Genomic DNA, 26,173 nt, shown 5'->3' with positions numbered 1-26,173 from the left:
GTTCCGCTGGTGTCCAGCAGGTCCTGCTGGGCAGCAGAAGACCGTCCACTAGGGCTGCATATGTGGTGAAGTGGAAGCCGTGTTGATCCATGGACCGACACGTTCGTGTGGATGAGGCCCCACTGCAGGACATACTGGACTATTTACTGCATATTAAGCACCAAGGTCTGTCGCTATCTTCTATCAAGGTACACCTGGCGGCCATTTCGGCGTTCCACCTGCCACTTCAAGGCTAGTCAGTTTTCGCCCTCTCATGAGAGCATTTCTTGAATGATTTGGAGCACCTTTACCTGTATGTCTGAGACCCGGACCCCCTTGGGACCTGAATCTTGTGCTGTCCAGACTCATGGGTCCCACCTTCAAATCCTTGGCTTCCTGCTCCCTTCTGCTTCTCTCCTGGAAGATCACTTTCTTGGTCACTATAACTTCAGCCCATAGGATGTCCGAGATTAGGGCGCTCACGTCGGAGCCGCTTTATACGGTTTTCTATAGAGACAAAGTCCAGCTGTGTCTGCACCCGGCCTGTCTGCCCAAGGTTGTCTCCCAGTTCCACATTGGTCAAGACATCTACTTACCAGTCCTTTGTCCAAAGCCTCATGCTCCCGATGAGGCGCACAGGCTGTATGCCCTGGATGTCAGATGGGCATTGACCGTCTACATTGATGGAATGAAGCCATTCCGTAAGTCAACGCAGTTATTTGTTGCTGTCGCTGGCAGGATGAAAGGTTGCCCAGTGTCAGCCCAGAGAATCTTGTCTTGTATCACGACCTGCATCCACTTTTGCTGTGAGCTGGCAAAAGTGCCCCCGCTGGAAATTGTGACGATTCATTCGACTAGGGCACAGGCATCAGCAGCAGCCTTCCTGGTGCAGATGCCGATCCAAGAAATCTGTTGGGCTGCAACCTGATCACCCGTCCACATGTTCGCATTTCACTACGTGCTGACCCAGCAGGCTCGAGACGATACTGGCTTTGGCAGAGCAGTGCTGCAAGATTGTAAACTCCGAGCCCACCTCCGTCGATTCTGCTTGTGAGTCACCTAGAATGCAATTGACATAAGCAAGCATTCAAAGAATTAAAAACGGTTACCTACCTTTTGTAACTGTTGTTCTTCGAGATGTGTAGCTCATGTACATTCTATTACCCACCCTCCTGCCCCTCTGTCAGAGTGGTCTGCAAGAAGGAACAGAGAGGGCGGAGGGCCAGTGGCACCTGATATACCGCGGCATAAGCACGGCACTCTAGAGGGCGCCACAGCCAGCCCCACAAGGTACTGCTAAGGATAAAATCTCCGACGGCCATGCACATGGGCATATGCACAGCTAGAATGGAATGGACACGAGCAACACATCCCAAAGAACAACAGTTACAAAAGGTAGGTAGCCATTTTTTTTGTTGTTGATTTAACTGCATAAACTATATTGACAGATATTTCAAACTTTTTAACAATTTTAAGTAATAGTACAGTGTCCCCTATGCACAAGAAATAAAATGACAAAGACTATTTATAAACAAGGCCTCAGAGAAGGGGCAGGGGGTGGGGCAAGGCTGTTTGATTTTGTGTAATTAGAAAGTTGGCAACCCTAGCCAGAGCAGAGCTGGGAGCGGACCAGGGCTGGGTGTTGCTCCCTCCATGGCCCCCATAGGGGGCTGGCCTGGGTCCCGCTGCGCCCCCTCAATGTTCCCCATACCCCCCTCAGAGACTGCAACCCACAGTTTGGGGACCTCTTCATTAGAGCCTCTCTGAAAAGTAAGGGAGTGATAGAGCCATGACTGCCCCTGCAGATACATACTCCTCAGGTTTCCTAAGGAAGGTGGGGCAGTGTTTGTGTTCCACAGGAGGTTTGGGAGGCATTGTGCTCCATACTTCATAGAATATCAGGGTTGTAAGGGACCTCAGGAGGTCATCTAGTCCAACTCCCTGCTCAAAGCAGGACCAATTCGCAGACAGATTTTTGCCCCAGATCCCTAATGGCCCCCTCAAGGATTGAACTCACAACCCTGGATTTAGCAGGCCAATGCTCAAACTACTTCTCTCAAGAGTTTAAAAAATAAATTAAATACTTTTGTATTTAAGAGCTCAAATCAGTAACAAAATGATTGTGTAAGCTTAAAACTTATTAATACATTTAAACATAAAATATATGAAAATCTGCCTCACAGATACTTATTTTCCAAGACCCAAATTCAGAGTTCTGTTTTTTTCCCATGAACCATTGATGATATCATCCATTCTACTGCGTAGGAAACCCAAAATCCTAAACTAAAGACTAGTCAGATACATCTTTTTTTTTTTTTCAAATCATATGTATTTATGATTATAAGAGGCCAAATAAATACTGTTAGTGATTTAGGATCTTAAAAACTTTTTAAATCTGGAGTTTTTCTGTACAGTTTTAATTTCTTAGTGCCAAAGGTTGGGATTTCCTACTGAAAAGCAGTTACCCTGCAGAAGACCCACTGGGACTCACCAGTAATAAGTAGTTAATAGGTATAACATGGTGGCTTCATAAAAACAAGATAATCAATTCCAGCTTTTTTCTATTTAGTCATCCTTAGGATGCAAAATCAGGGACAGGATGAATTTACACAGTTAGCACGTATTGTGAAAAAGAGGAAAAGCAAGCAACTTATCAATTTGTGGCGAGAAACTAATTACAATACACTCTCCCTTCTCCCCCCCACACCGCTTTCTTGTAAAGACCTGACTAACCTGGCTACCACTGAAACCTGACTAAATCAAAGTTTGGGAAAAAAGGAATCTCATATATACAATATAGCATTTACCTAGCCCGCAAAGATACCGCATGTAACAGTTTTTACCAGTTTTGCTTGTTCATGACAGAAAAGTAGTAGTTAAATGAGAAAAATAACACACTGTGTTTGAGACTCCAAAAATAAAATATGCAAGAGAGGGAAAGGTCTTATTCAGTTTTTGGCATCATTGTGTTAAGTCAGTTTAAGCCAAGAAAGGTTGGTGTTCCTCGCTGCCTGCCGATACTAGAAAGTTTACATACTTGATTGTGGGTTTTTTTCCCCCCTTTTGGAGGAAAAAAATCTGTATGAATTTTAGCGGGGAAGTCTTTACTTTTCTATGCAGAAAAGATCGTTCTGTTAACAACTCATCAAGAAAAAAAAGATAAACAGGATTAACTGTTTACTTTAAGTGAGGAGAAGTCTGGTTGTTTTTCAGAAGAAGAACACAATGTACTGTTGTATCTGGTTTCCAGAGTGGTGTTTATCATAATTCCTTGTGCTGTGGTTGGTAGAGTGCTGGGAAGGCACTCCGCCCACTCACAGCTTGCTGGCTTTCTCTCTCCCATTGAGGCCTCACTACAGGATTTTGCGATTGAGTGAGCTGTCCTGTGTGATCTTTATTGCCTGTCATGAGCTGACATTGACCTAGAATAAAATAACAGGGGCCATTTCCTGGAATTCTCAATGGACTGCTGAGAATTGCTACCATAACTCTTGTAAACAGTCTATACACACACACTTTCCCTCACTTATACACACACCTATGAAATTGAGCCAATGAATGAGAGCAAAGAGAAAAACAACCGGGGGTGAAAAGAAACATCAGAAACCTCAAGGAAGAATTGAGTTGTATTTTTGCCAAACGAAGGTCCCCAGAAAGCCTTCACTTGTGATTTTCTTCTTTGCTGTTTTTTTCTGCTGCTTATTTTGATGAATAATAGATATAGATTTTAGTATCGTTTCAGTAGGATGATGTTACATTAAAACTGTAGGAAGAATTTCTTCCTGAATGCAGCTCCATAAAAACCCCTGCAGTGTTATATTTCACTCACATTACATGTTCGCTGAAGCAATGAATATTTTATTTCTCTCTTTTGCTTTATGTTACCAGGAGTACATTTTTGAATGCCCTATCACTCTTCAGAATGTGGGCTGTTCCCTTTCTTTGTTGTTAAAGTTCATTTTGTATTGTATTTTATAAATTCTTCTCACAGCCCGTTCATAGTCTATGTGGCTTAAAAATGAATCCACTATATCCACAAATGATACACCGTTGAAAGATTCAATGATGCCACTAGTATTGCTACAGCATTCTTATTTTATTTCAGTGGCTACAATATTTGAAAAGTGTTTGCCATATGTATTATTAATGGTACTTAAGTGTTCTCTCAAAGATGCTGCTGTATTTCAAAAAGTATGGGCTTGAAAGCCTTTCACTTACAAAACTGCCCTTAATTTAAATGCAAGTTTAGTACATGAAGGGCTTGCAGCAGGGTATGCTCTTCCTGAGCATTTATTCTCACAACACTCTTGCGAGGGAAACATTTCTATTCTCATGTTGTAGACAAGAAACTGAGGCACAGAGGGAATCTGCTGAATGTTAAACAAACAACCTGTGCCAGAGCCAGGAGTTGAACTCTGATCTCTTTGGAATTGAGGGCACCCACCAGTGTGCAGAACAAGATCCTCTCTTAGCTCCCCATTGAAATATGCAGTTGAACATTAAAACATTAAAAACAAAAAAGCCCTTAGTATCAGTCTTATGTTGGTATGAGCCTATTCAGATTCATGGATAAAAGTGCTATTTAAGTGCCATGATGATGGTGATTGTATGTTAAATTTAGAATGTGATCTTCTCTTGGAGATTTCATATCACTCTAAATGGGTGGTGTTCATCTGAGTCTGTGGCTTTCTTCACCATAAAGTTTTCCTGTTGTTTACTAAATTATTTTCTGTAGAAAAATTTTATCCTGTTCTAAGCTGATCCATACAAACAAATCAGGCAATTGTAATGAGACTCCATATGGAAGCTCTCCATAATTTAACATTGCAGTATATGATGGGAGTCTGCATTTACCTCTTCTTCTTCTTCTTCTTCTTTTTTTTCACTACATTCTACCTATAGTTTACTGCCACAAAAGTACTGGTGGTAGCAATTCTGAAACAAGGTGAAATGGTCTCATGTTTATTTACTTATATATACCCAGAATGCTCTTCTTGTTCTTAGTTACTTTATAGCAATGCTGATGTCTGCACTCTAAAAACAAATGGAAATGATTGAAGATACTTATGGATGTAGTTTTTTCTCATTGTATAATTAAGACTTTACTCTGGTGATGTATTCAGCATGGATCCAGGCAAATTACAGAAAGCTATAACATAATTATCTCTTGTTTGTTTGTTTTTGTCCCACCGGATTGTTTCCCCTGAAACTTCATCCAAGTTCTGAGATAAACATTTGAACAAATAAATGTTTTCTTTACCCCTGCTAGCCCCAACAACAGCTTGCTGGGAATGTTTGTTTCTATTTGATGTAATTTTTTTGGCTGCAACTATTAATAGAATGATTTCAATATTCAGGAGTCCAAGACAGCCAAAACAACCAGAAAAATGTAGAAAATATTTCCCAAATGCATCTCTGAAAGGGTTTGGAACTGTAACTTAAGCTTGATATTGAGCTTGGGTAGGTAACAGGAATGTCTTTTTATCATTTGTAAATGTTTGTTTGTTTTTTAAATAAAAAGGGATCTCACAAAACTCAGTTACTGGGTGACTGGGTAATAAACTGGCAGATGAAAGTCAGTGTTGATAAATGCAAAGTAATGCATGTTGGAAAACGTAATCCCAACTACACCTCTACCCCGATATAACGCTGTCCTTGGGAGCCAAAAAATCTTACCATGTTATAGGTGAAACCGCATTCTATCGAACTTGCTTTGATCCGCCAGAGCGTGCAGCCCCGCCTCCCCGGAGCGCTGCTTTACTGCGTTATATCTAAATTCGTGTTATATCGGATCACGTTATATCGGGGTAGAGGTTTATACATACAAAATAATGGGGTCTAAATTAGCTGGTACAACTTAAGAAAGTGATCTTGGAGTCATTGTGGATATTTCTCTGAAAACATCTATTCAATGTACAGCGTCAGTCAAAAAAGCTAATGAATGTTAGTAACCATTTGAAAAGGGATAAGACAGAAAATATCATAATGCCTCTATATAAATCCATGGTGTACCCACACCTTGAATACTGCATGCAGTTTTGGTCACCCCATCTCAAAAAAGATATATTAGAAGTGGAAAAGGTACAGAGAAGAGCAACAAAAATGATTAAGGAGAATTTATAAAGACTTTTCAGCATGGAAAAGAGACAACTAAGAGGGGAAATGAAATTGTGACTGGTGTGGAGAAAGTGAATAAGCAAGTGTTATTTCCCCTTCACATTACACAAGAACCCAGAGACACCCAATGAAATTAATACGCAGCAGATTTAAAACAAATAAAAGGAAGAACTTCATACAATGCATAGTCAACGCGTGGAACTCGTTGCCAGGGGTTGTTGTGAAGGCCAGAACTATAATGGTGTTCAAAAAAGAACTAGAAAAGTTCTTATCTGTGAACATCATATAAAAGAGAAACAAACGTCAGGAGTTTAAGAATTACAAGAAAGTGAATTACAGAGAGCGTGGTTCAGTGAATTTAAAACAGTGCATTGGTGCTGTATAAAAAAAAACTGCATAGGAAAAATGTATTCTGTTGAAAATGATTGTCCAGTTCAAGTTCTGGAACCATTGCCCATGTCCTTACAAATATAAATAGTCCATTTCTGTGCCACATGCTATCCGTGGCTTGTTGCCTATGTTCAGCTCTCACCAGATATTTGGAGTGTTCCACGTTGACTGGGAAAATTTAAATTACTATGCAGCTCCAGTCATGTGTATGTTTGGCATTAACAACATAGCCAGGCTACCACATGGCTCCTGCAGGCCTGTTCCTTCCTACAGAAGCAGTTTTTATCAGCTCTTTTTCCTCAAGGCATAAAAGCAGTGAAGAAGGCAGTGGAGGAGTAACCTGGGTAGAAAAATGGAGAAAGGAGTCAGCGAGGGGAAAATCATAAAAGTCCTAGTAGAAGATACATTTAATTTTCCAGGTTTGAGCTGCACTTGTTGATGATTCTTTGAAATGGGAAAAAAGGCCATTTTTTGAATACTTGCCATTAAAACACAAGTGATTAGATAAATGCAATAAATGTACAGAACCTGTAATTTTGGAATAAGGACACTGCAAAATGAGTCATTTACTTTGTTTAAGCTTTCCGCTGTAGGTATGCATGGTGACAAAGTAATTGCTAAGAATGTTTTACTAAAACTTTTGGAGGTCTCTGCTACATATTTGTTGTTTAAGATGTTATTTCCCTGGGCATATTTGGTGTATTGGCTGGGATTCTGGATTTTATTCTCAGCTCAGCCACTACCGTGCTGATTTGTGGACAGATAATTTAAACTCTGGGTATCAATTTTCCCATCTATAAAATGAGCACACTACTATTTACTCTCCTCTATAGAGTTCTTTGAGACCTGTGGATGAAAAAGGCAGTTTGGTAGCTAAGTATTAATAGTATCTTTTTTTTTTTATCGGTATCCTTCAAATTGTAGTTCTTGCTGGTTTATAAAACATCCCTGTCTGGAGTGGCAACAAATGATGTGCATTTTAAAGGAGAACAGAACAGTCTGAGTCTGCAGTGGCGATAATACAGTAAAGATATACTATTTAAATGGAGACATTAAGCAATTTGTGGTCCATTGAATATGGTATTTTTTACAGGAAAATCCCTGTGTTACAGGATAAACAAGCTGATCATGGTCCCACAGTGTTTTCAGATCTGTAGGGTTGCACCTTTCTAATTGCTGGTAACTGGACCACTGCCCCACCTCTTTCCCCAAGGCCCTGCTCCTGCTCCACCTCTTTCCCCCAAGACCCCCTCCCCCGTCACTTGCTCCTCTCCCCCACCCTCGCCCACCCCCTGTTGCTTGCTGGATCATTTCCACCTCCCTCCCCAGCTGGGCTTCCTCTGCTCCGGTGCTCGGAAGGGAGCTGTTGCAGCCTGACAAGGAGCGTGGCCCTGGCTGAGCAGAGGCTGGCGCAGGTTAATGACCCAGCGCCTCCCCCTGTCCCACAGTAACTGGACTTTTGGTGTCCAGTCTGAACACTGCCAGGTGTCCTTTTTGACCAGACTTTCCGGTTGAAAACTGGGCACCTGGCAATCCTAAATGGTACCCTGACACAGAAGCCAAAAACCAGATTGTCTGGGTAAAACCCAGATGGGTGCCAACCCTATCTATGTCTCTGGCTCTGATTTTTCCAACAATGACAGGTACAATTAGCAGAAGGACTGCTTCATTTGCGTAACGGTGGGTGGCTTCTTGTGTGCATGTCTGAGGTTCAGATAAGTTAAATCCAGCTTGGGTGGTGTCCTGAAGGTTACAGTGTGAATCTAAGCTATGCTTACAGGAGTTAAGGAGCTCCGCCTTGAGACTTGACTAGACAAGTTGTTGAATTGGAATTGTGTAGGCAGAGTGTTGTGCCTGTGGTGATTGAGAGAGAGGGGAGTGTTTTTAAGCGTGCTTTGTCTCTGCTAGGAGCACTCAAAAATAGATAAAAAATTGTAAAGATGCTGCCCCTGGGAGCCAGCTGAGGTCACTCAATTAGGGTGAACTGCAAATGGAACGAGGCAGAGAAACCCCAAAAGCTGGTGGATATTCCAATACTTAGATTTACCAAGCCAGCACAAAACAGCTTCTGTAGTACCTCACTGGTTACTCAAGAGTCCAAACAATGCAGTTCCCTTAAAGTACCCAGCCTCAGGCCTCCATCCAGACACACATGTCAAACATATGATGATAAATTCTGAAAATCTTATTTCATCATATAAAAGAAAAGGTTCTCCTGATTCCAAAGACCAAGTCCCAGACCCAGGTCAAATGATAACTTATATCTTACCCAAAATACACGCCTATAGTCAATTCTTGCTAACTAAACTAAAATTTATTAAAAAGAAAAGAGAGCGAGAGTTGATTGAAAGATCAATACAGGCTTGAGTTCAATTTCTTTAGGTCCAGATATATACCAGAGATGAGCTTGTAGTTGCCAAAAGTCCTTTTTAGAAATAGTCCATAGGTTGGTTTCAGAGTAGCAGCCGTGCGTGTTAGTCTGTATCCGCAAAAAGAACACAAGTAGTCCATAGGTTATAGTCCAATGTCCATATTCAGGGTGGCTCCAGTCAGTGACTGGGGATCTCAATCCTTATGGCTTAAGGTTTCCCCCTCTTGAAATCCAAAGCAGATCTGAGATGAGGAAGGATCGTGTCCCAGGGTTTTTATACATTTCCTGCAGCTTTTTGGCCTGAGAAAAAAATAGGCTTAACTTTCCTTCTCCTAAACATCATGGCAATTAGCACAGGATAATTTATCCATTAAACAGTTCAGATACAGGTTACTACAACCTTCAAAGAGACATATAGACAATAATACTATTTCACTCAAGTGTCTTCCTAAATATTAATACTCCTTTTTTGATCTTTGAATCAGAGTTATAGCAAAAGACAAGACTTGTTTGCTTACATCACAAGACCTGAGCAAACAGGTACCCTTCTATCTCTAACAATGCAGGCTTGCATTTCAAAGCTCTATTCATTTACATATCTTCCTAACCAGTCTTTAGAGTTCCACCATGGGTCAGGTCAGTCTGTGAGTTACTTAACTCTTTCTGGCCCTGTCACCTTTCAATGAGATATTATATTACACTCATAATGTCACAGAAATCTTCCCCAGCAAAGAAGGATAATCAACAATACCCTACCTTGATGGTTAAGATAAAGGATGAGCAAACTTTGAAGTTAACACTTTCCCCTTCCCTCCACTCTCTCCCCAACTCTCCTGACCCTCGCTTCCTTTCCCCTCCAAAGAAACAACAACAAACTGTGTCCCTTTTGCATACTGTAGAAGATTTGTTGGGGAGTTGTATGCACAAATTTCAGCCTGCCTTTCTTTCTCACCACAATCTGGAGTGTTTTCCTTAAAATGTGTATAAATAAAAAGTCTGTGTGGTCCTTTTACCTTTGATAAAACACAATTACTTTTAGTTAAGTTCTGTTTATGACAAATCTGCTGCGTATTTCTACAGGATGTGGACACGGGCAACTGCAGCATCTTCATTCAGTGTCTTCTTGCTCTCCACCCTCAGTCATCCTCTCCTCTCCTCTCCTCTCCTCTCTTCCTATGCTAGGCATATTTTTCGATACACTGTTCCTCTCACTGGCAGAGATGGTGGAGGTAGTTGTCAACTGTGGAATGATTAAGCACAGGTGGGTTCTACTCACGCCCATCCTTCCAGAAGACTTAAGTGCAAGATACGAGGCAGCGCGCCATAGATGTATAGTATGTTTCATGTATAATTAAAAAGAAGAAAATGGAGTTTTATTCCTTCACTGTGAAGGATGTCTAATTAGGAGGGGCACAGCAGTGCAGTCCTGTAATCATCTCCACATTTCCAGTGGGAAATATTTAGTCCTTAATATTACTTCAGTCATAAAATAATGCAAAGTAATAAACCTCTCCTACTCCCTCCCCAGTTCCCCAGGGCTTTTAGGAAATTAACAAAATCTTCCCAAGGTTTAAAATAAGACTCTGTGTCATTACATTAAAAAAAAAAAAAAGTAACTGACTAAGCTCTGCTTCATTTCTTATCATTCCCTGTCCTTGCCCCCTTTGCTCTTATCAATGAGTCAGACCTCACTTCTTCCTTAGTTGTCTTCTCACATTCTCGTCTTCATGCAGTCTCCCATGTCACCCTCCGGGATAGAACAAACTCTCTGTTCAGTCTCAACAGGAGTCTTTTTTTCCACATCCCTCCTTTAAATTCTGTACTTCTGTAGGGCCACAAATGCTAAGCCTTCCAGACCATTCTAGTGCACTCCTTTTATAAGAATCACATCTGGCCCGAATGATTAGATTTTTATAAGTGGTTGATTCTTGCAAGTGGAGTATTTTAGTATGGGAATGATTTTGTCCCAGTGGGTTTGATCACTATATGCAATTGATTCTTCTATCAGTGAGTCTTATAAATTGAGTGCACTGTATTTTGAAAAAGAGGATATAGGCCCCCATCCTCACAACACATGCACAGATACAGTTGATTAATAGTAATGTTTTTTCTTTTATATTAGTTCAGGAATATGTATAGCAACAAACAAGTGTTAAACATTTATTTAGAAAATTTACAATATTAGTCAAGCTGTTAATGCATATTGCACTTTATGGAGAGATGGATTTGTGGTAAATACATTGCTGAATTTTCATAGATGAGTAATGTAGTTCTGAACAATTAGGTTTTGGATTATATGTTTGGTCTTTTGTAATTTAGGTTTCAAGTTTGTTCCGTGTAGTGGTTCCAAAGATGAAAAAAACTGGTACAAATTGTTGCTTAATTTTGTATATATTGTTTGATTGAGAACTAAATTTTGAATGTATCTGATGAAATATGGGCCAACATTATAATATGAGAAAACGATGCAAATTCAGAATTTATTTCAGAAAACTAAACTAAATAGAATCCTCTGTAAAGCATAGCTGCCATGCATCAACATCCTCAAGGAGCCAGTAGGCTGCATCCATTCATGGTGGTGCTGGTAATAGTGTATGAATGGATCTGTAAGAACTGAGCCAGCTGCACCGGAAATGACATCAAGAGTTCTATGAATACGTTTCTGGGTCCTGTTGTGCTGCTAGGTTGTTTCTGTTGTATGAGTGAAGAGGAAAATTGACTGTCATTAATTAGATACTTGTAGCATTAGACTGATTTCCTGTCCTTGCACAGTGAGATGCTGGGTCTATGATCAGTACGATCTCAGATTTTTTCATTATATCACTTGTATTTGCAAAAAGGTTTTAAGGAGGTGAATATTTTTTGTGATATCCTCAGTCATGTTGTTAGTCTGTGATGTTCCTTATCTTGAGTTCCAATCTGGAATTCAGTTTTGCAAATAGAAGAACAGGAGTACTTGTGGCACCTTAGAGACTAACAAATTTATTAGAGCATAAGCTTTCGTGGACTACAGCCCACTTCTTCGGATGCATATGCTCTAATAAATTTGTTAGTCTCTAAGGTGCCACAAGTACTCCTGTTCTTCTTTTTGCGGATACAGACTAACACGGCTGCTACTCTGAAACCTGTCAGTTTTGCAAATAAATCAATTGCTAATCTCAATTTAGACTTGTGTATACTAGCGTAATCCTAACCTATTTGGTGCCCCCAGCATATTTGTAATAACCCACATGCCCACTTACACACATTCTCCCAATAATGCAAAAGCAATCACATAGAATCATAGAATATCAGGATTGGAAGGGACCTCAGGAGGTCATCTATTCCAACCCCCTGCTCAAAGCAGGACCAATTCCCAACTAAATCATCCCAGCCAAGGCTTTGTCAAGCTTGACCTTAAAAACCTCTAAGGAAGGAGCTTCCACCACCTCCCTAGGTAACCCATTCCAGTGCTTCACCACCCTCCTAGTGAAAAAGTTTTTCCTAATATCCAACCTAAACCTCCCCCACTGCAACTTGAGACCATTACTCCTTGTTCTGTCATCTGCTACCACTGAGAACAGTCTAGATCCATCCTCTTTGGAACCCCCTTTCAACTGTGTTGGAGTTTCAAGTAGTTGAAAGCAGCTATCAAATACCCCCTCATTCTTCTCTTCTGAAGACTAAACAATCCCAGTTCCCTCAGTCTCGCCTCATAAGTCATGTGCTCCAGCCCCCTAATCATTTTTGTTGCCTTCCACTGGACTCTTTCCAATTTTTCCACATCTTTCTTGTAGTGTGGGGCCCAAAACTGGACACAGTACTCGAGATGAGGCCTCACCAATGTCGAATAGAGGGGAATGATCACATCCCTCGATCTGCTGGCAATGCCCCTACTTATACAGCCCCAAATGCCGTTAGCCTTCTTGGCAACAAGGGCACACTGTTGACTCATATCCAGCTTCTCGTCCACTGTAACCCCTAGGTCCTTTTCTGCAGAACTGCTTCCTAGCCATTCAGTCCCTAGTCTGTACTAGTGCATGGGATTCTTCCATCCTAAATGCAGGACTCTGCACTTGTCCTTGTTGAACATCATCAGATTTCTTTTGGCCCAATCCTCTAATTGTCTAGGTCCCTCTGTATCCTATCCCTACCCTCCAGCGTATCTACCACTCCTCCCAGTTTAGTGTCATCCGCAAACTTGCTGAGAGTGCAGTCCATGCCATCCTCCAGATCATTAATGAAGATATTGAACAAAACCGGCCCCAGGACCGACCCTTGGGGCACTCCGCTTGATACCGGCTGCCAACTAGACATGGAGCCATTGACCACTACCTGTTGAGCCTGATGATCTAGGCAGCTTTCTATCCACCTTATAGTCCATTCATCCAACCCATACTTCTTTAACTTGCTGGCAAGAATACTGTGGGAGACCATATCAAAAGCTTTGCTAAAGTCAAGGAATAACACATCCACTGCTTTTCCCTCATCCACAGAGCCAGTTATCTCATCATAGAAGGCAATTAGGTTAGTCAGGGCATGACTTGCCCTTGGTGAATCCATGCTGACTGTTCCTGATCACTTTCCTCTCCTCTAAGTGCTTCAGAATTGATTCCTTGAGGACCTGCTCCATGATTTTTCCAGGGACTGAGGTGAGGCTGACTGGCCTGTAGTTCCCGGATCCTCCTCCTTCCCTTTTTTTCCCTTCTTTCCCATAGGCATTTGGATTAGACTCATGGTGAGCAAAGATACTGTTTGTGCATCTACTGTACTGGTAGATGCAGTACTATTGTGGATTGAATTGTTGGTGTTATAGCTCCAATAGTACATTTCTCCCACTACTATTCCACATCCATCATTGCTCATGCGTCCTGTCTGGTATACTTTATGCACTTGACTATACATGGGTCAAGTTTGCTAGAAGCCACTTGTCTGTAAAAATAACACTACATACAATGTGGGGCTCATTTGTGTGCTATATTGTAATGATCAACTTCTTCAGCAGCAACTGAGTTCATTTTGCTTCAGCCACTAGACTGTCTTAAGCTACTGGCTTAATATGAGCGTGCTGCCATTTGGCCTGACGCTGACTTGCAGGCGCTGAAGTCGATCTCAAGAAATGAGAAGATCCAGTGCTTCTTAAAAGAACACTGGCTGATGCCAAGTGTCTGAGGTAATAGCTGAGATGGACCTCACTTGGAGTGGCAAGCAAGTTCTGTGAAAAGAGTGACCGTTGATAAAAATAGGTCCAGTGTGGAACAAAAAACATGTTCGTTTTTTGAAAGGCTGGATCAAGTCCTTGGTGTGCAGCCCAATATGCTTCTGGGTAGCGTGGAGGCTCCATGTATAGAATGGGTGAGAGATGAAGAGAAAGCTGATTCCATGGATCCAGAGGGATGAGGAGCTGAACTAAGAGATACCTGACTCTCTACCATTCACTGGTTGCAGTCCTTTCTCTGTGATTGGATCTTTTTAAAATGGGTTTGTGCTCTACCAGTGGAGGATCTTCAAGAATGGTGCTCACATGCTTAACCTACAAGGAGATTTCACAGGAAGCCCCTCTAAAACCTCTTGAAGCAGTGCCTGCACTTTTAAAATTTATCTTAATTCTACCTTCTGTCACACCTTCGTTTCCTCCAAAAAGGAATCAAGTGTCTCTAGATGTTGGAGGCACCTACGCTGTCTGCAAGGGTGCTCTGTAATTCCTTTCTCTCTTGAAAGGTCTCCTTGCTCAATCCCTGTCCCCCCATTCCCCTCTCCCCCACGGCAGTGAAGCTAGTTTTGTATCCAGCAGCCTCGTTCACCCACTCTTCTATGACTCATACTATCTTAGCTGCTAATCTCTGATGTGGAACCTTGTGATGAAATACCTTTTTGAAAATCTAAATATACTTCATCTACTGACTCTCCCTTATATACCATGACAGTGATATCTTCAAACTCCAGCAGGTTAGTTAAGCATGACTTCCCGAGCTTGATTCCATGTGGACTGTCCTTAATCACATTGCTTGTTTAGGGGTACTCTTACCACATCCCTGAAGATAGTTTCCAAGTGTTTCTATACAACAAATGTTAAACTCAGTGATGTATAGTTCCGTGTTTTGTTTGTTTTTTATTCATTTATTTAAATAATTGGGTTGTGTTTGCCAATTTCTAATCATCTGGATCACTCTCATTTCAATTAAATTAAAAAAATATATCCAACAGTTTCCTTTTTCTTGACACTTGTTCATCTCATCAAATCCAGTGTTTTATTTAAGTGGATCAAATATATAACCAGTTGTGTTATCTGTGTATTCTAGAAGATTCATCCCCACTTCGGGCAGATCTATACTCTTTCTTTATAGACACAGGAACAAAGTATTACTTATCTACTATTTCCTAATCTCCAGTGTAAATCCTTTAATTCCATTTTCACTTGTTCTCTATAGCTTTTGTTATCCTTTGTCTATTACAAATATATTTGAAAAAATCTTTAGTGCTATTGTTGTTTTAATGTATTTATTTGTCCCAGAACCCATTATATGCAAAGTGCTTTAAAAGCATTTTAGGCTAATCCCTACTCTGAGGAACTCACAATCAAGTTTTCTGCAATTTGTTATCTATTGTTTCATAATTGTGAGCAATTTGCTAACAGAGAAACATTAAACATTGTTTTGCAGATTATGCCTCCTTGTTCAGGATGCCTACGGAATGTTCAGTGAAGTGCAGTTGCAGACCCCATGTTCTGCAGAGGACATTGAACAGCATAGCAGGAGATGGGAAGGAAAATCCTGCACTTTAGCTGGAATAAGAATTTTGCAGAGAACCACAAGGGGAAGGTGAGAACAATCCCTGAAAAAAATATGCTGTGTACTGTGGCAGAGGTGATGTCATTTTATTTAGTTAAGGATCAAGATACTTCGGAACACAAGGCAGACATTGTTTGATCTGGTATTATAATCACCATTTGTAGAACACCATGCAGGTAGCAAAGCAATAAAGAGAAAATATAATATTTGAGCAGCTATACACAATCAGCATAAGCCAGTTTAGATAATATTAAGTATTTCCCAGGAAAAGGGGTGGAGGAGGAGAAGCAAGCTCATTATTGTTTACATTATGAATAGTTTTCCTCACTTCTAATAAGATTCAAAGACTCAAAAAGACAGATAAGACCTCGTAGGTAATTTAGTCCATCTCCTTCCCATTGCAGGATTGGTCTCTACAGTACATTTTCTACAATTTTGTCCAGTTTGGTTTAAAATGTCTCAAGCACTGCAGTTTTTTCTCGTATAAAAAGGCCTTTTCAGTTTTGCTTATGTTGCTTTGAAAGGGGTTTAAGCAAAACCGGGGGGAAAATCCCATTTTCAGTCCAGAATAAGTATGTCCACAATGAGTTATTCCAGTATAACTATATTGGTTTAACTTTACTGGTAAAATTATACCAATATAACTGATGAAACTCTCCTATGTAGACAAGCCCTTAAGGTGTTGGTTTCAGGAAAACCATCAATGGATTCTAAAATGGCTGTAAAGGAATAAAATATAAAGTATGAGGAAAAAAATGTTTTTTCCCTCTGCCCACCTGCACCCTTGGGTCATGTGAGTCTGGAGTAAGCCAAAATGGGTGATAAGCTCCAACATGTGTCTGTTGTCCCACAATCCCAAGGACTGGAATCTCACGTAAATACTCAGAATGCTCTCTGTTCCCTTAGTCTTGGGTGTTTGGTAGACAAGATTTTTCTTTACAGTCTGATAAGCATGTGCTTACTTTAAGGACCAAAATGTAGCCTAGGTTCAGAAGGCAGTAAAGGGTATTTTAGTTAGTCTGACCACAGACTGCTAACTAGCCTGAACGAATTCTGGGGATGGTGGGCCTGGCACATTGGGGTAGGGCAGAGGGAACCATATACTCTTCTGTTGGGGGACATAAATGCTCTGGAAGAGAAGGTGGCTGAGAGCTCACACAAATGAGTCCTATCCTGACCCAGAGTAGCCCATGCAGCGCTTGACCATTGGGATTATGATGGTTATTGCTGTAGGGCTGCAGTAATCCCCATGCAGTGCCATTGTGGGGGAAGAGGGAAAAGGTTGGGTACAGGGTCTCCCAGTGTTGTTTTTTGAAGGAGGTCACTGGGGGCTCTCTCTCCACTTCTCTGATTGTTGGGGTTGGGATGGGCCTTTGGTTCAAAGGACAATCTAGGACTATGCAGTTCATTTAGGCCCTGTTCTAAAGCCCTTTGAAGTTAATGGAAGGATTCCCATTGGACTGGTTTAGGATTCGGGCCCTAGTGTCTACAAGGAACACCTTCTGCAAGGCTCTCACAGCAATGAACCCTTTCCCCTGTTAGGAAACTAAAGGAAGAAATGTCTCCCCAGACATCATTGTCCAGTATCTGGCTGCCCTATAAGGCAGATGGATAGTGTGGAGTCACAGAGAAGCTGTTGTGACTTACTAAGTTTATACAAGTCATTACTGTAGAAGCTGGATTAATAGCATGTGGTTCGGTATGTGTTTGCTGACCATCTTTTTCCTCTCCACTATTCTCATTCACATTAGACTACTAACCCTCCCTGCACCTCTCTTCCCTGACCTGCACATTTTGCGTCAGCCTAACAGAGACTAAAGTAATATGAAGGTTTGAAGAGAGAAAAGCAGACCCAGTGAAATTTTTTGCCATTCAGTGTTTGATGTGTATATTCTATATTTCTCAAACCAACCCTCCCCCCACTTGCTAATCTTATAAATTTAGTCTCTTGGGAAAGGAGAATTGAGATTGCCCCAGGTTTCCTCAGGGATGTAGATAGCAATTTCTAAGCTGTACACATTCCAACCTATATGTCACCTCCCCTCTGCAGTATACTCCACATTTTCCAAGATAGCTTCAGTATGATCACTAACCAAGTGGATGCAGTTATGGGTAAAGATTGAATAGTGTGTTCAATAAAAGGTTGCATGAGGGGGGAAAATAACCTGCAAATTGCCTATGAAATGCTTCCTTACAGGAAGTTAAAATTGTATGCTGCGATGTACATGGTGCTTGTCTATCTACACTTATGGATTTCTCTGTGTTGGTACTTTAGTTCTGATTGGTGTTGGAAATAAGGTGTAAATTTTTAATAGTGAAGGTAATTAATCTTTGCCCATGGATATGGTGGATTCTCCATCACTAGCAATTTTTAAATCAAAATTAGAATTTTTTTTTTTAGAAAGCTATGCTCTAGTATAAAAGGAAATATTTTGGGGGAACTCTGTGACCTGTGTTAATCAGGAGGTCAGACTAGATGATCAAAATGGTCCCTTTTGGCCTTGAAATCTGTGAATACATACAATAAGTTCTCCTTTAGTAGTTTATAAAGCTTTTCCCCTGGTCAGGCAGGCACTAAGTGACTTCATGATGACAATTCCAAAAGCAAACGATTAGTTCTTCTTCAAGTAGTGTCCTTATGGGTGCTCCACTCTGGGTGCGCTTGCTCTCCGTGCGCCTTTGATCAGAGATGTTTGCCCCGTGCACGGATGTTACTCGGTCTTGTGATCCATGCAGTTGCGATATAACACTGCATGAGTTGTGGGAAGCGGCGTGGGCTGAGAGATGTGCTGGCCGCCACTTCCTGCAGCCCCCGTTGGCCTGGAGCAGCGAACTGCGGCCAGTGGGAGCTGTGATCGGCTGAACCTGCGGACGTAGCAGGTAAACAAACTGGCCTGGCCCGCCAGGGGGCTTACCCTAGTGGGCCACGTGCCAAAAGTTGCCGATCTCTGCTGTAGGGTATACCCTGCTAGGAGGGGTACGAAGGAACATTTGGGGGGATGCGCAGGAGGGCCCAGGTTAGCCCCTATGAGGGGCAGGGAGGGAGCACCACCCAGCCCCACTCTACCCCCAGCCCAGCTCCGGCCACAGCTCCACTCAACCCCCTGTCCACCTCCAGCCCAGCTCAGCTCAGCCCTCATTCACTCTCTGCCCCCAGACCAGCTCCTCCTCCATCCCCATATCCAAAGGAGGTTCCAAATATGGTTGAAGCCCTTCTTTTAAATGCGGTATTAAACTGTTCAATTGCAGCACAGACTAATCGTTATGCACGCTAAAGGATTGCAAGGCTACTTTGCATTCTCTCAGTATCTATACACCTGCCCACAAGAGAGAGGTTTGATAAGACTCAGACAGTGCAGAAATCCTGTCCGCCCAATAATCGAGCTCCCAGAGATCATACAGACCTCAACACAAAAGTTACCTCTCTTTGGTCTGCCAACTCTCCTTCCCTGTTCCTTTTCAGGGATCCCGACCGCTCTCATGAGAACCAGCTTCGACAAGAAATAGACTCTCTCCTACTCTTGAGTGCTATAGAACCAGTTCCCAGGCAGCACAGGAGGAAGCAGTTTTATTCCAGATTATTTCCTGGTTCCAAAAAAGAACGGTGGTGGGAGACCCATCCTAGATTTAAGACTATTCAACACTTATATGAAGATTCAAAAATTCAAAATGGTGATACTTGCAGCAATAATTCCATCCCTGGACAAGAGGATTAGTTCTCAGCCCTAGACTGTCAGGATGCATATTTCCATATAGCGATCCACCCATTTCACAAACAGTTCTACCTTATACTGTTAGACAGGACCATTTTCAGTACAAGTTGCTCTCTTTCAGCCTGTCATCTGCCCCAAGGGTCTTTTTGAAGGTCATGTCAGTAGTAGCAGCAAACCTCTGCAGAAAAGGAATTCTGTTCCCTTACCTAGATGATTGGCTTCTGAAAGGTCACTCCTTGGATGTAACCTCATGGGCAACTTGTGTCGCTTCATCAACTTGGGCCTACAATTGAACATTCAAAAATCCACCTTGACTCATGCAAAAGTTAGAATTCATAAGCACTTATCTAAATTCAATAGAAGCAAGAGCCTGCCTCCCAATGCACAGATTCATGGCCATACCCAACATAGTATAGTCCAGATCAGCCCTCAGACCACAGTCAAGAACTGTTGGGGCACATGGCAGCTGGCACTTTTGTTATAAACCATGCAAGACTCCGAATGCATTGCCTTAATGGGTGGCTCAGAACTGTTTATTCACAGAACAATCACAGTCTAACTACACTACTGTCTGTACCTATCTGTTTGAAGGAATCACTCACTTGGTGGAAATACCCTCAGAATGTTTGCGCAGGAGTCCCTTTCACCCACGCTTCCCAACAGTGTCATAATGATGAATGCATCCCTGCCAGGGTGGGGAGCATATCTGGACACCCACACAGCCCAAGGCAGGTGGATGCCTCAAGACACCACTCTGCACATCAACCTCCTGGAACTCAGATATGCCTGGGTCTCCAGTTTTTATCATTAATTAAGGATAAACACATAAAGGTCCTGATGGATAACATAACATGTTCTATATCAAGCGACAAGGAGGGGCAAGATCCCCCTCTCTGTGTGCTGAAGCTGTCAAGCTTTGCAGTTGGTGCATGCCCAATCAGATTGCCATCACAGCAGCTTACCTTCTAGGAGTTCAGAATGTGACTGCAGGCACACTCAACAGGCACTTCTCTGAAGACCATCCATCATACTACACAACATGTTCCAGCAATGGTGCACCCTGCAAATAGATCTATTCACAATGGCAATGAACAAGAAATGTGCCCAGTTCTGCACCAGAGGTGGGCTGGATCACCATTCCTTGGGGGATGCCTTTCACCTTCAGTGGTCATTGAGTCTACTGTATGCATTTCCCCCAACTCTCTAATATCCAAAGTTCTACTCAAAATAAAAAAGGACAAATCCAGAGTTATTCTAATAGTTCTGATCTAGCCCAGACAAACGTAGTTTCTTTACCTGATAAAACTAGCCATTTACTCACCAATCACTCTCCAGGCCACTCCTAATCTCATTTCCCAAGAAGGCGGGAAGATCTTTCACCCCAATTTTGGACTTCTTCATCTCAAAGCATGGCTGGTAGATGGTCCATGGGATTAGAAACAACCTGCTCAGAGGAAGTAAAGAGAGTGCTATTACACAGCAGAAAACAGTCTGCATGCTACATTTACTCACAAAATTGGACAAGATTTGCCTGCTGGTGTGACTTCAAACACATTAAACCAACAACCTCATTGGTGCCAGGTATACTGACCTATACCCTAGAACTAAAAAATAGGAGCCTGTCAGTGAGCTCCATTAGAGTCCTCCTGGCAGCTATCTTGGCTTTCCATTCTCCAATCAAAGGTTATTCCAGATTTGCCCACCCAATGACAATGAGGTTCCTCAAGGGGCTTGGAAATCTCTTTCTGCCAACTAGGAGTCCTACTCCAGTTTGGGACCTCAGTATGGTCCTTAAATACCTTTCAAGATCATCATTTAAACCAATGACTACCTGCTCACTCTTCCATTTATCAATTAAAACAACATTTCTAATAGTCATCACTTTGGTTCGATGAGTTGGGAAAATAGGGGCCCTTATGGCATACCCCCTTTTCACAATATTTTTCAAGGACAAGATCACATTATAACCACATCCCAAGTTTTTACCAGAAATATCTTCTGAGTTCCATGTTAACCAACCCATTCACCTTCTGATCTTCTATCCTAAACCTCACCTAGGCAAAGAAGAGGCACTGTTGTACATGCTTGATGTCAGGAGAGCCCGGGCCTTCTATCTTGACAAGACTAGACCTTTCAGATGGACTCCCAAATTATTTGTCTCGATTTGCAGACAAAAAGTTCTGCAGTCTCTAAAGAAACACTTTTCAAATGGATATCCGATTGCATTAGTTCTTGCTATCAATTTTGCAGTACCCAAGCACCTTTGCACATACAAATTCACTCTACAAGGTCTATTTCTAGCTCTAAAGCCTTTCTCAAAAATGTTCCCATCATTGAAATATTTAGAGCTGTGACTTGTGTCTCTATACATACCTTTGCTAAGCATCACGCAGTAACTCTTGACTGTGCTTTTGATGCTGCATTCAGCTTGACTATGCTTTCTTGGTATTGGACTCAATTCTGAAGCACCCTCTTGCTTAGAGGGAACTGCTCCATAGTCACCTAGTGTAGGGACACTACTTGAAGAAGAAGAAATGGTTACTGACTCTGTTCAGGAACTGTGGTTCTTTGAGATGTGTCCCCCTCCACTACCCGCCTTCCTTCTCTGCTTCAGCATTCTTTGCTATAGAGCTTCACAGTAGAGAAGGAACTGAGACTGGTTCGCCTGCGTAGTGCTATATAACAACGTCGGGGAGCATGAGACTGAGTAATACACATATGCGGGCCGCACGCACATTGCTATGAGAACTCTCCAATCAAAGGCGCAGGGGGACAAAAGTGTAAGTAGTGTGCAGCACCCCTAGGAGAACACATGTCAAAGCACCACACTGACTAAACAGGATGAGTAACCATTTCTTCTAGTTATTCTTTCTCAGAATATAAAAGCAAAGGCAAATTTTAAAGTGGTAAGAAGAAATACTTTAACATGATCCCTACCTAGCCTGGAAACTTGCTTTAAAAGATATAATTGATGCTAAAAGCTTAGCACGATTCAAAAAAAAGGATTAGACATTTCTATAGATAATGCAGACCTCCCCAGTTACATTAATTGATGGGGTTTGGGAAGAAACTTTTCTCATGGCAGTTTGTTCCATAATTGTTCACTCCAGAGTTTTCTTGCATCTTCCTCTGAAACATCTAGTCCTTCTGTCTGTGTCAAAGGCTGGATGCTGAACTAGCTGGTCCCGTAGTCTGTTATGACAATTCCTATGTTCCCAAGTTGTTGTAAAGTTTACCTCATTGATGGGTGAAATCCTGGCTCCACTGAACTTAATGGGATTTTACCCACTGTTTCTAAACAGAGCTGTGCCAATAACTGGTTTTGTTGTTCACTGGCTGTTTTGAGGGAAAAAATCTTTTTGGGTTGACCCGGAACAAAAAAATCAAAATTTTCAGTGAGCCAGAAAGGGAGGGGAAAAATAATTTAGGGTCAAACAAAACATTTGACCTAAAATCGTGTTTGGTTTAGTTTTTGAGGTCTTATAAACATTTTTTATTTTTAAATAAATTTAAACAACTTTTTGTTTTGAATCAAAAAATCTAAATGTTCTATTTTGAAAATGTCAAAACAAAACATTTAGATTTTTATTTATTTATTACTGAAACAGTTTGGTGAATGCAACACAAATTCAGAAAATGTTTCAATTAACCCGAATTTCCATTTTTCAGCTAAAAAAGTTTTGGCAGAACTGTATTTCTAAATCATTATGAGCTCCTCTGATGGGAAATACTATAGAAATAAAATTTACTTGATGATGCCTGACTTCTTTGATGAGCAGTTTATGTTCTGCATGAGGCAGAGGGCTGAGTTCCCGGGGGATGCTCGAACCCCCCCTGCTCTGCCCCAAGTCCCACCCTCACTTCACCCCTTCTCCAAGACCCCACCTCTTTCCGCCTCCTTCCCGCATCTCTTCCTGCCCCTGCTCCTCCTCCTCCTCCTCCTCCCCCCAGCACCTCCTGCACACCTCTGAACAGCTGATTGCGATTGGCAGAAGGTGCTGGGGGGGGGGGCGGGGGAGGAGCGGGGGAGGAGCTGATGAGTGGGGCCTACCGGTGGGCGGGAGGGACTGGGAGAGAGGGGGAGGAGCTGATCCGCAGGCCTGTCCATGGGTGCTGAGCACCCAGTTTTTTTCCCGTGGGTAGTTGGAACCTATTGCATGAGGTCTTATTATAATTTTTATGTAAATTAGCTACAAATGTTAGTATTAGTCAGTACATCACCTAGCCCCTCCGGAAATCCAGTGTGTCTGTCTCCCTTACCTTTTCTTCCAACCGTTAGCTCTGTGATTTACTTTCTCTTATAGTCTGTTTCATATGCTGGCTTTCTATAAAGACATGGTTGGTTATGCAGGACAACATAGATGACTGCTAACTGCCATAAAAGAGGGTTCTTCAACTGCTGGATGGTAACAGGAAACATGTAATGGCCACAGAGCAAGGAAGTAGTAATTTCCTTCCTTTTGGTTTTCCCTCCTCCAAAAGAGTACCATCTAAAGGAACCACCCTCTTCCCTGGGGTTTTGAGGTCCTTGAAACCATTTAGTAATTGCTGTGTTTATAAGTTGAGTGCCTCAGTTTAAAGCATAACTTAAATAATTTAATGTTTTAAGATACTTTTATTCTTTATTGTTTTTAATAACTGCATAGATATTCAAAACTAATTTATTTTCTAATTGGGTGTATTCTTTTTCCTTTAACAAACTTTGATTATTGCTTAGGTTTTCAGTGGCCCATAAAACTGGTGAGGATATATTTATTATTTATCACCCCACCTATATGTATATCTGAGAGTACAAAATGGCCTTGTATGGTATAAGAAAGCATTTCAGTCTCTCAGTGATGTGATATGGATTTTGGTTTTTGGTTAGCACTATCCAGATTATTCCATGCAGTATATGTACTTTCTAATGTCCCATAAAGAATGTAATTATACTAGCTAAAGTTAACAAAAATGGGAAAAAGTACAATTTGACTGAAATACTGAGTTATTGGTTCCAGGTTTTGACTCTCCCCTCCCCCCAGGCTCCCATAGGTACATGTAGCGCTGAAGTCTAAGAGTGTATATTGTTTCAGATCATACATTCTGCAATGACTATGCGTAACAGGGGAAGTTGAGGAAGCAGTGCTGGCCGGCAATTACAGATTTACATTTGGCTTGCCTTGTCTTTTGATTGTTCAGATTTATGCAGGAGGGTGGAGGGGTGGGAATGAATTTGTTTTTAGTGTTGAACAAATTGAAATCTTTCATGGAAGGTAAGTAATTACTTCCCCTCCACCCCTTTAATATTCTTTGTGTGTGTTGTAATATTTGCCTGATGCAAGCAAAAAAAACCCCAAAACACCTGTTTCTTAAAAATGTCTCTTTCTGTAATATTTTTAGACTAAAGTGGGGGGAGGTGTCAAAGAGATGAAGTAAATTATTTTCTTACGATTTTTATAATATTGAAGTGAGATTTTTTTGTTTTGTAATTGCAGAAAGTTTCAAAGACAGTGGAAGACCATTGCTTTCTAAGAGCAGTTTGGCTTCTCTCTAGTGTAGGCTGGTGGTTGCAGGGCCTGTATGTCTATATTGCCGGAAATAAGACTTTTACTTGTTACAAGAGGCTCAGTTAAGCAATAATTAGCCTACTGAGCAACTAGATGAAGAAGCTCAGCAGGCCCCATGGAAGGGGAGTGGTACTGATGCCAGTTCCTACAAGGAATTGTGTAATCTCTGCACTTTCCAGCAGCCACGACTGTAGATGTTCTATGCTGCACTTCTCCAGTATCCCTGATGCTGCCAAATCCAGGTACCATATTCTGTTTCATTAAGTGTACTCCACTGAACACGTTTGAAGTAATATGTGTTCTAAGATACGGATGGTCTTTTCCCTGGAAAACTGACAGGGTGGCCAAAAGAAATATGGTGTGTATGCCAGATATTCGCTACCGTGTTGTCTAGTAGCCAAAAGATTGAAGATTCAATTTGAGTAAATATCTTAATGTCTTTGGCCTGTAGACAGGGCTGGAAATCTCATTAGATCAGGTTTTCTCACAAGATGTGCAGTTCTCTAGCTGGAAATGAAAGAAGAATATTCTCTTCATATATGACTTTCTTTTCCAATTCTAGCTGTGATTATGTATGACATGTAGTTCTATTGCACCGTTCATCTGGGGATCCTGAAACATTCTAAAGGTATTAATTTCAACACCACTGTGATGTAGGTCTGTATTATGCCCATTACAGTGGAGTTGATTGAGAAATAAAGAGGTTTAAGTAACTTGCTCAAATCCACATGGCAAGCCTATGGCAGACCTTAGGATGGAACCCAGAATTCCTGCTTCCTGACCCCTTTTGCAACCATTACATTACATTACCTAGCTTCTTACATTTTACTAATTCGTAGACCCATTCTCTCCCTTCTTTCTTCTTTGTCCTTTTCTTCTTTTGTCTGTCTTGGTCTTTATCCTTTCTTATTTTCTCCTGAATTTGCTGTGTAATGATTTTTAAGTAAAATATTTATAAATTGCATTTTGCTGCAGAAAAACTAATATAGACCTAATCTAGAAACATAGTCAACTGCTTCGAGTGCATCAGTTAAACTTTCTCCCGGCAGGGTTAGGTGACATGGTGCCAGAAGGTTGTCTGCAGCTAAACACCTGTCTATATTAGAGCTTTTAATGTTGCTGGTGTTCGCAATGTTGGGAAATTTATCAAAAATGTCTGTAGTGTCAACAAAGTCAAAGTCTCAGCTCACCCATCTGTTAAACAGATGTTAATAATATCTACCTTCTTTATCAAAAATCAAACACACATACACACTAAAAGACAAAAGGTAAGAAACAGAAGGTGGT

General features: G+C 41.5%; 1 protein-coding gene across 5 annotated transcripts in view; it reads left to right on the top strand.

The window, feature by feature from the left end:
- SPIDR (scaffold protein involved in DNA repair) overlaps positions 1-26,173 on the top strand; it is a 318,470-nt gene that overhangs the window by 268,455 nt on the left and 23,842 nt on the right. For all 5 annotated transcript variants that reach the window (XR_008443798.1, XM_054017880.1, XM_054017881.1 and 2 more), the window contains one exon: positions 15,499-15,657. Coding sequence is in view for 4 of the 5 variants with exons in the window: in XM_054017880.1 (XP_053873855.1) it covers positions 15,499-15,657 (159 nt within the window). In the remaining variant the exon portion in view is untranslated. The remainder of the gene's footprint in view (positions 1-15,498; positions 15,658-26,173) is intronic.

This window comes from Malaclemys terrapin, chromosome 2 (assembly GCF_027887155.1).
Source record: "Malaclemys terrapin pileata isolate rMalTer1 chromosome 2, rMalTer1.hap1, whole genome shotgun sequence".
NCBI classification, from domain to species: Eukaryota; Metazoa; Chordata; order Testudines; family Emydidae; genus Malaclemys; species Malaclemys terrapin.
The sequence above is the reverse complement of the archived record's forward strand: the minus strand, read 5'-3'. Positions and strand labels throughout refer to the sequence as shown.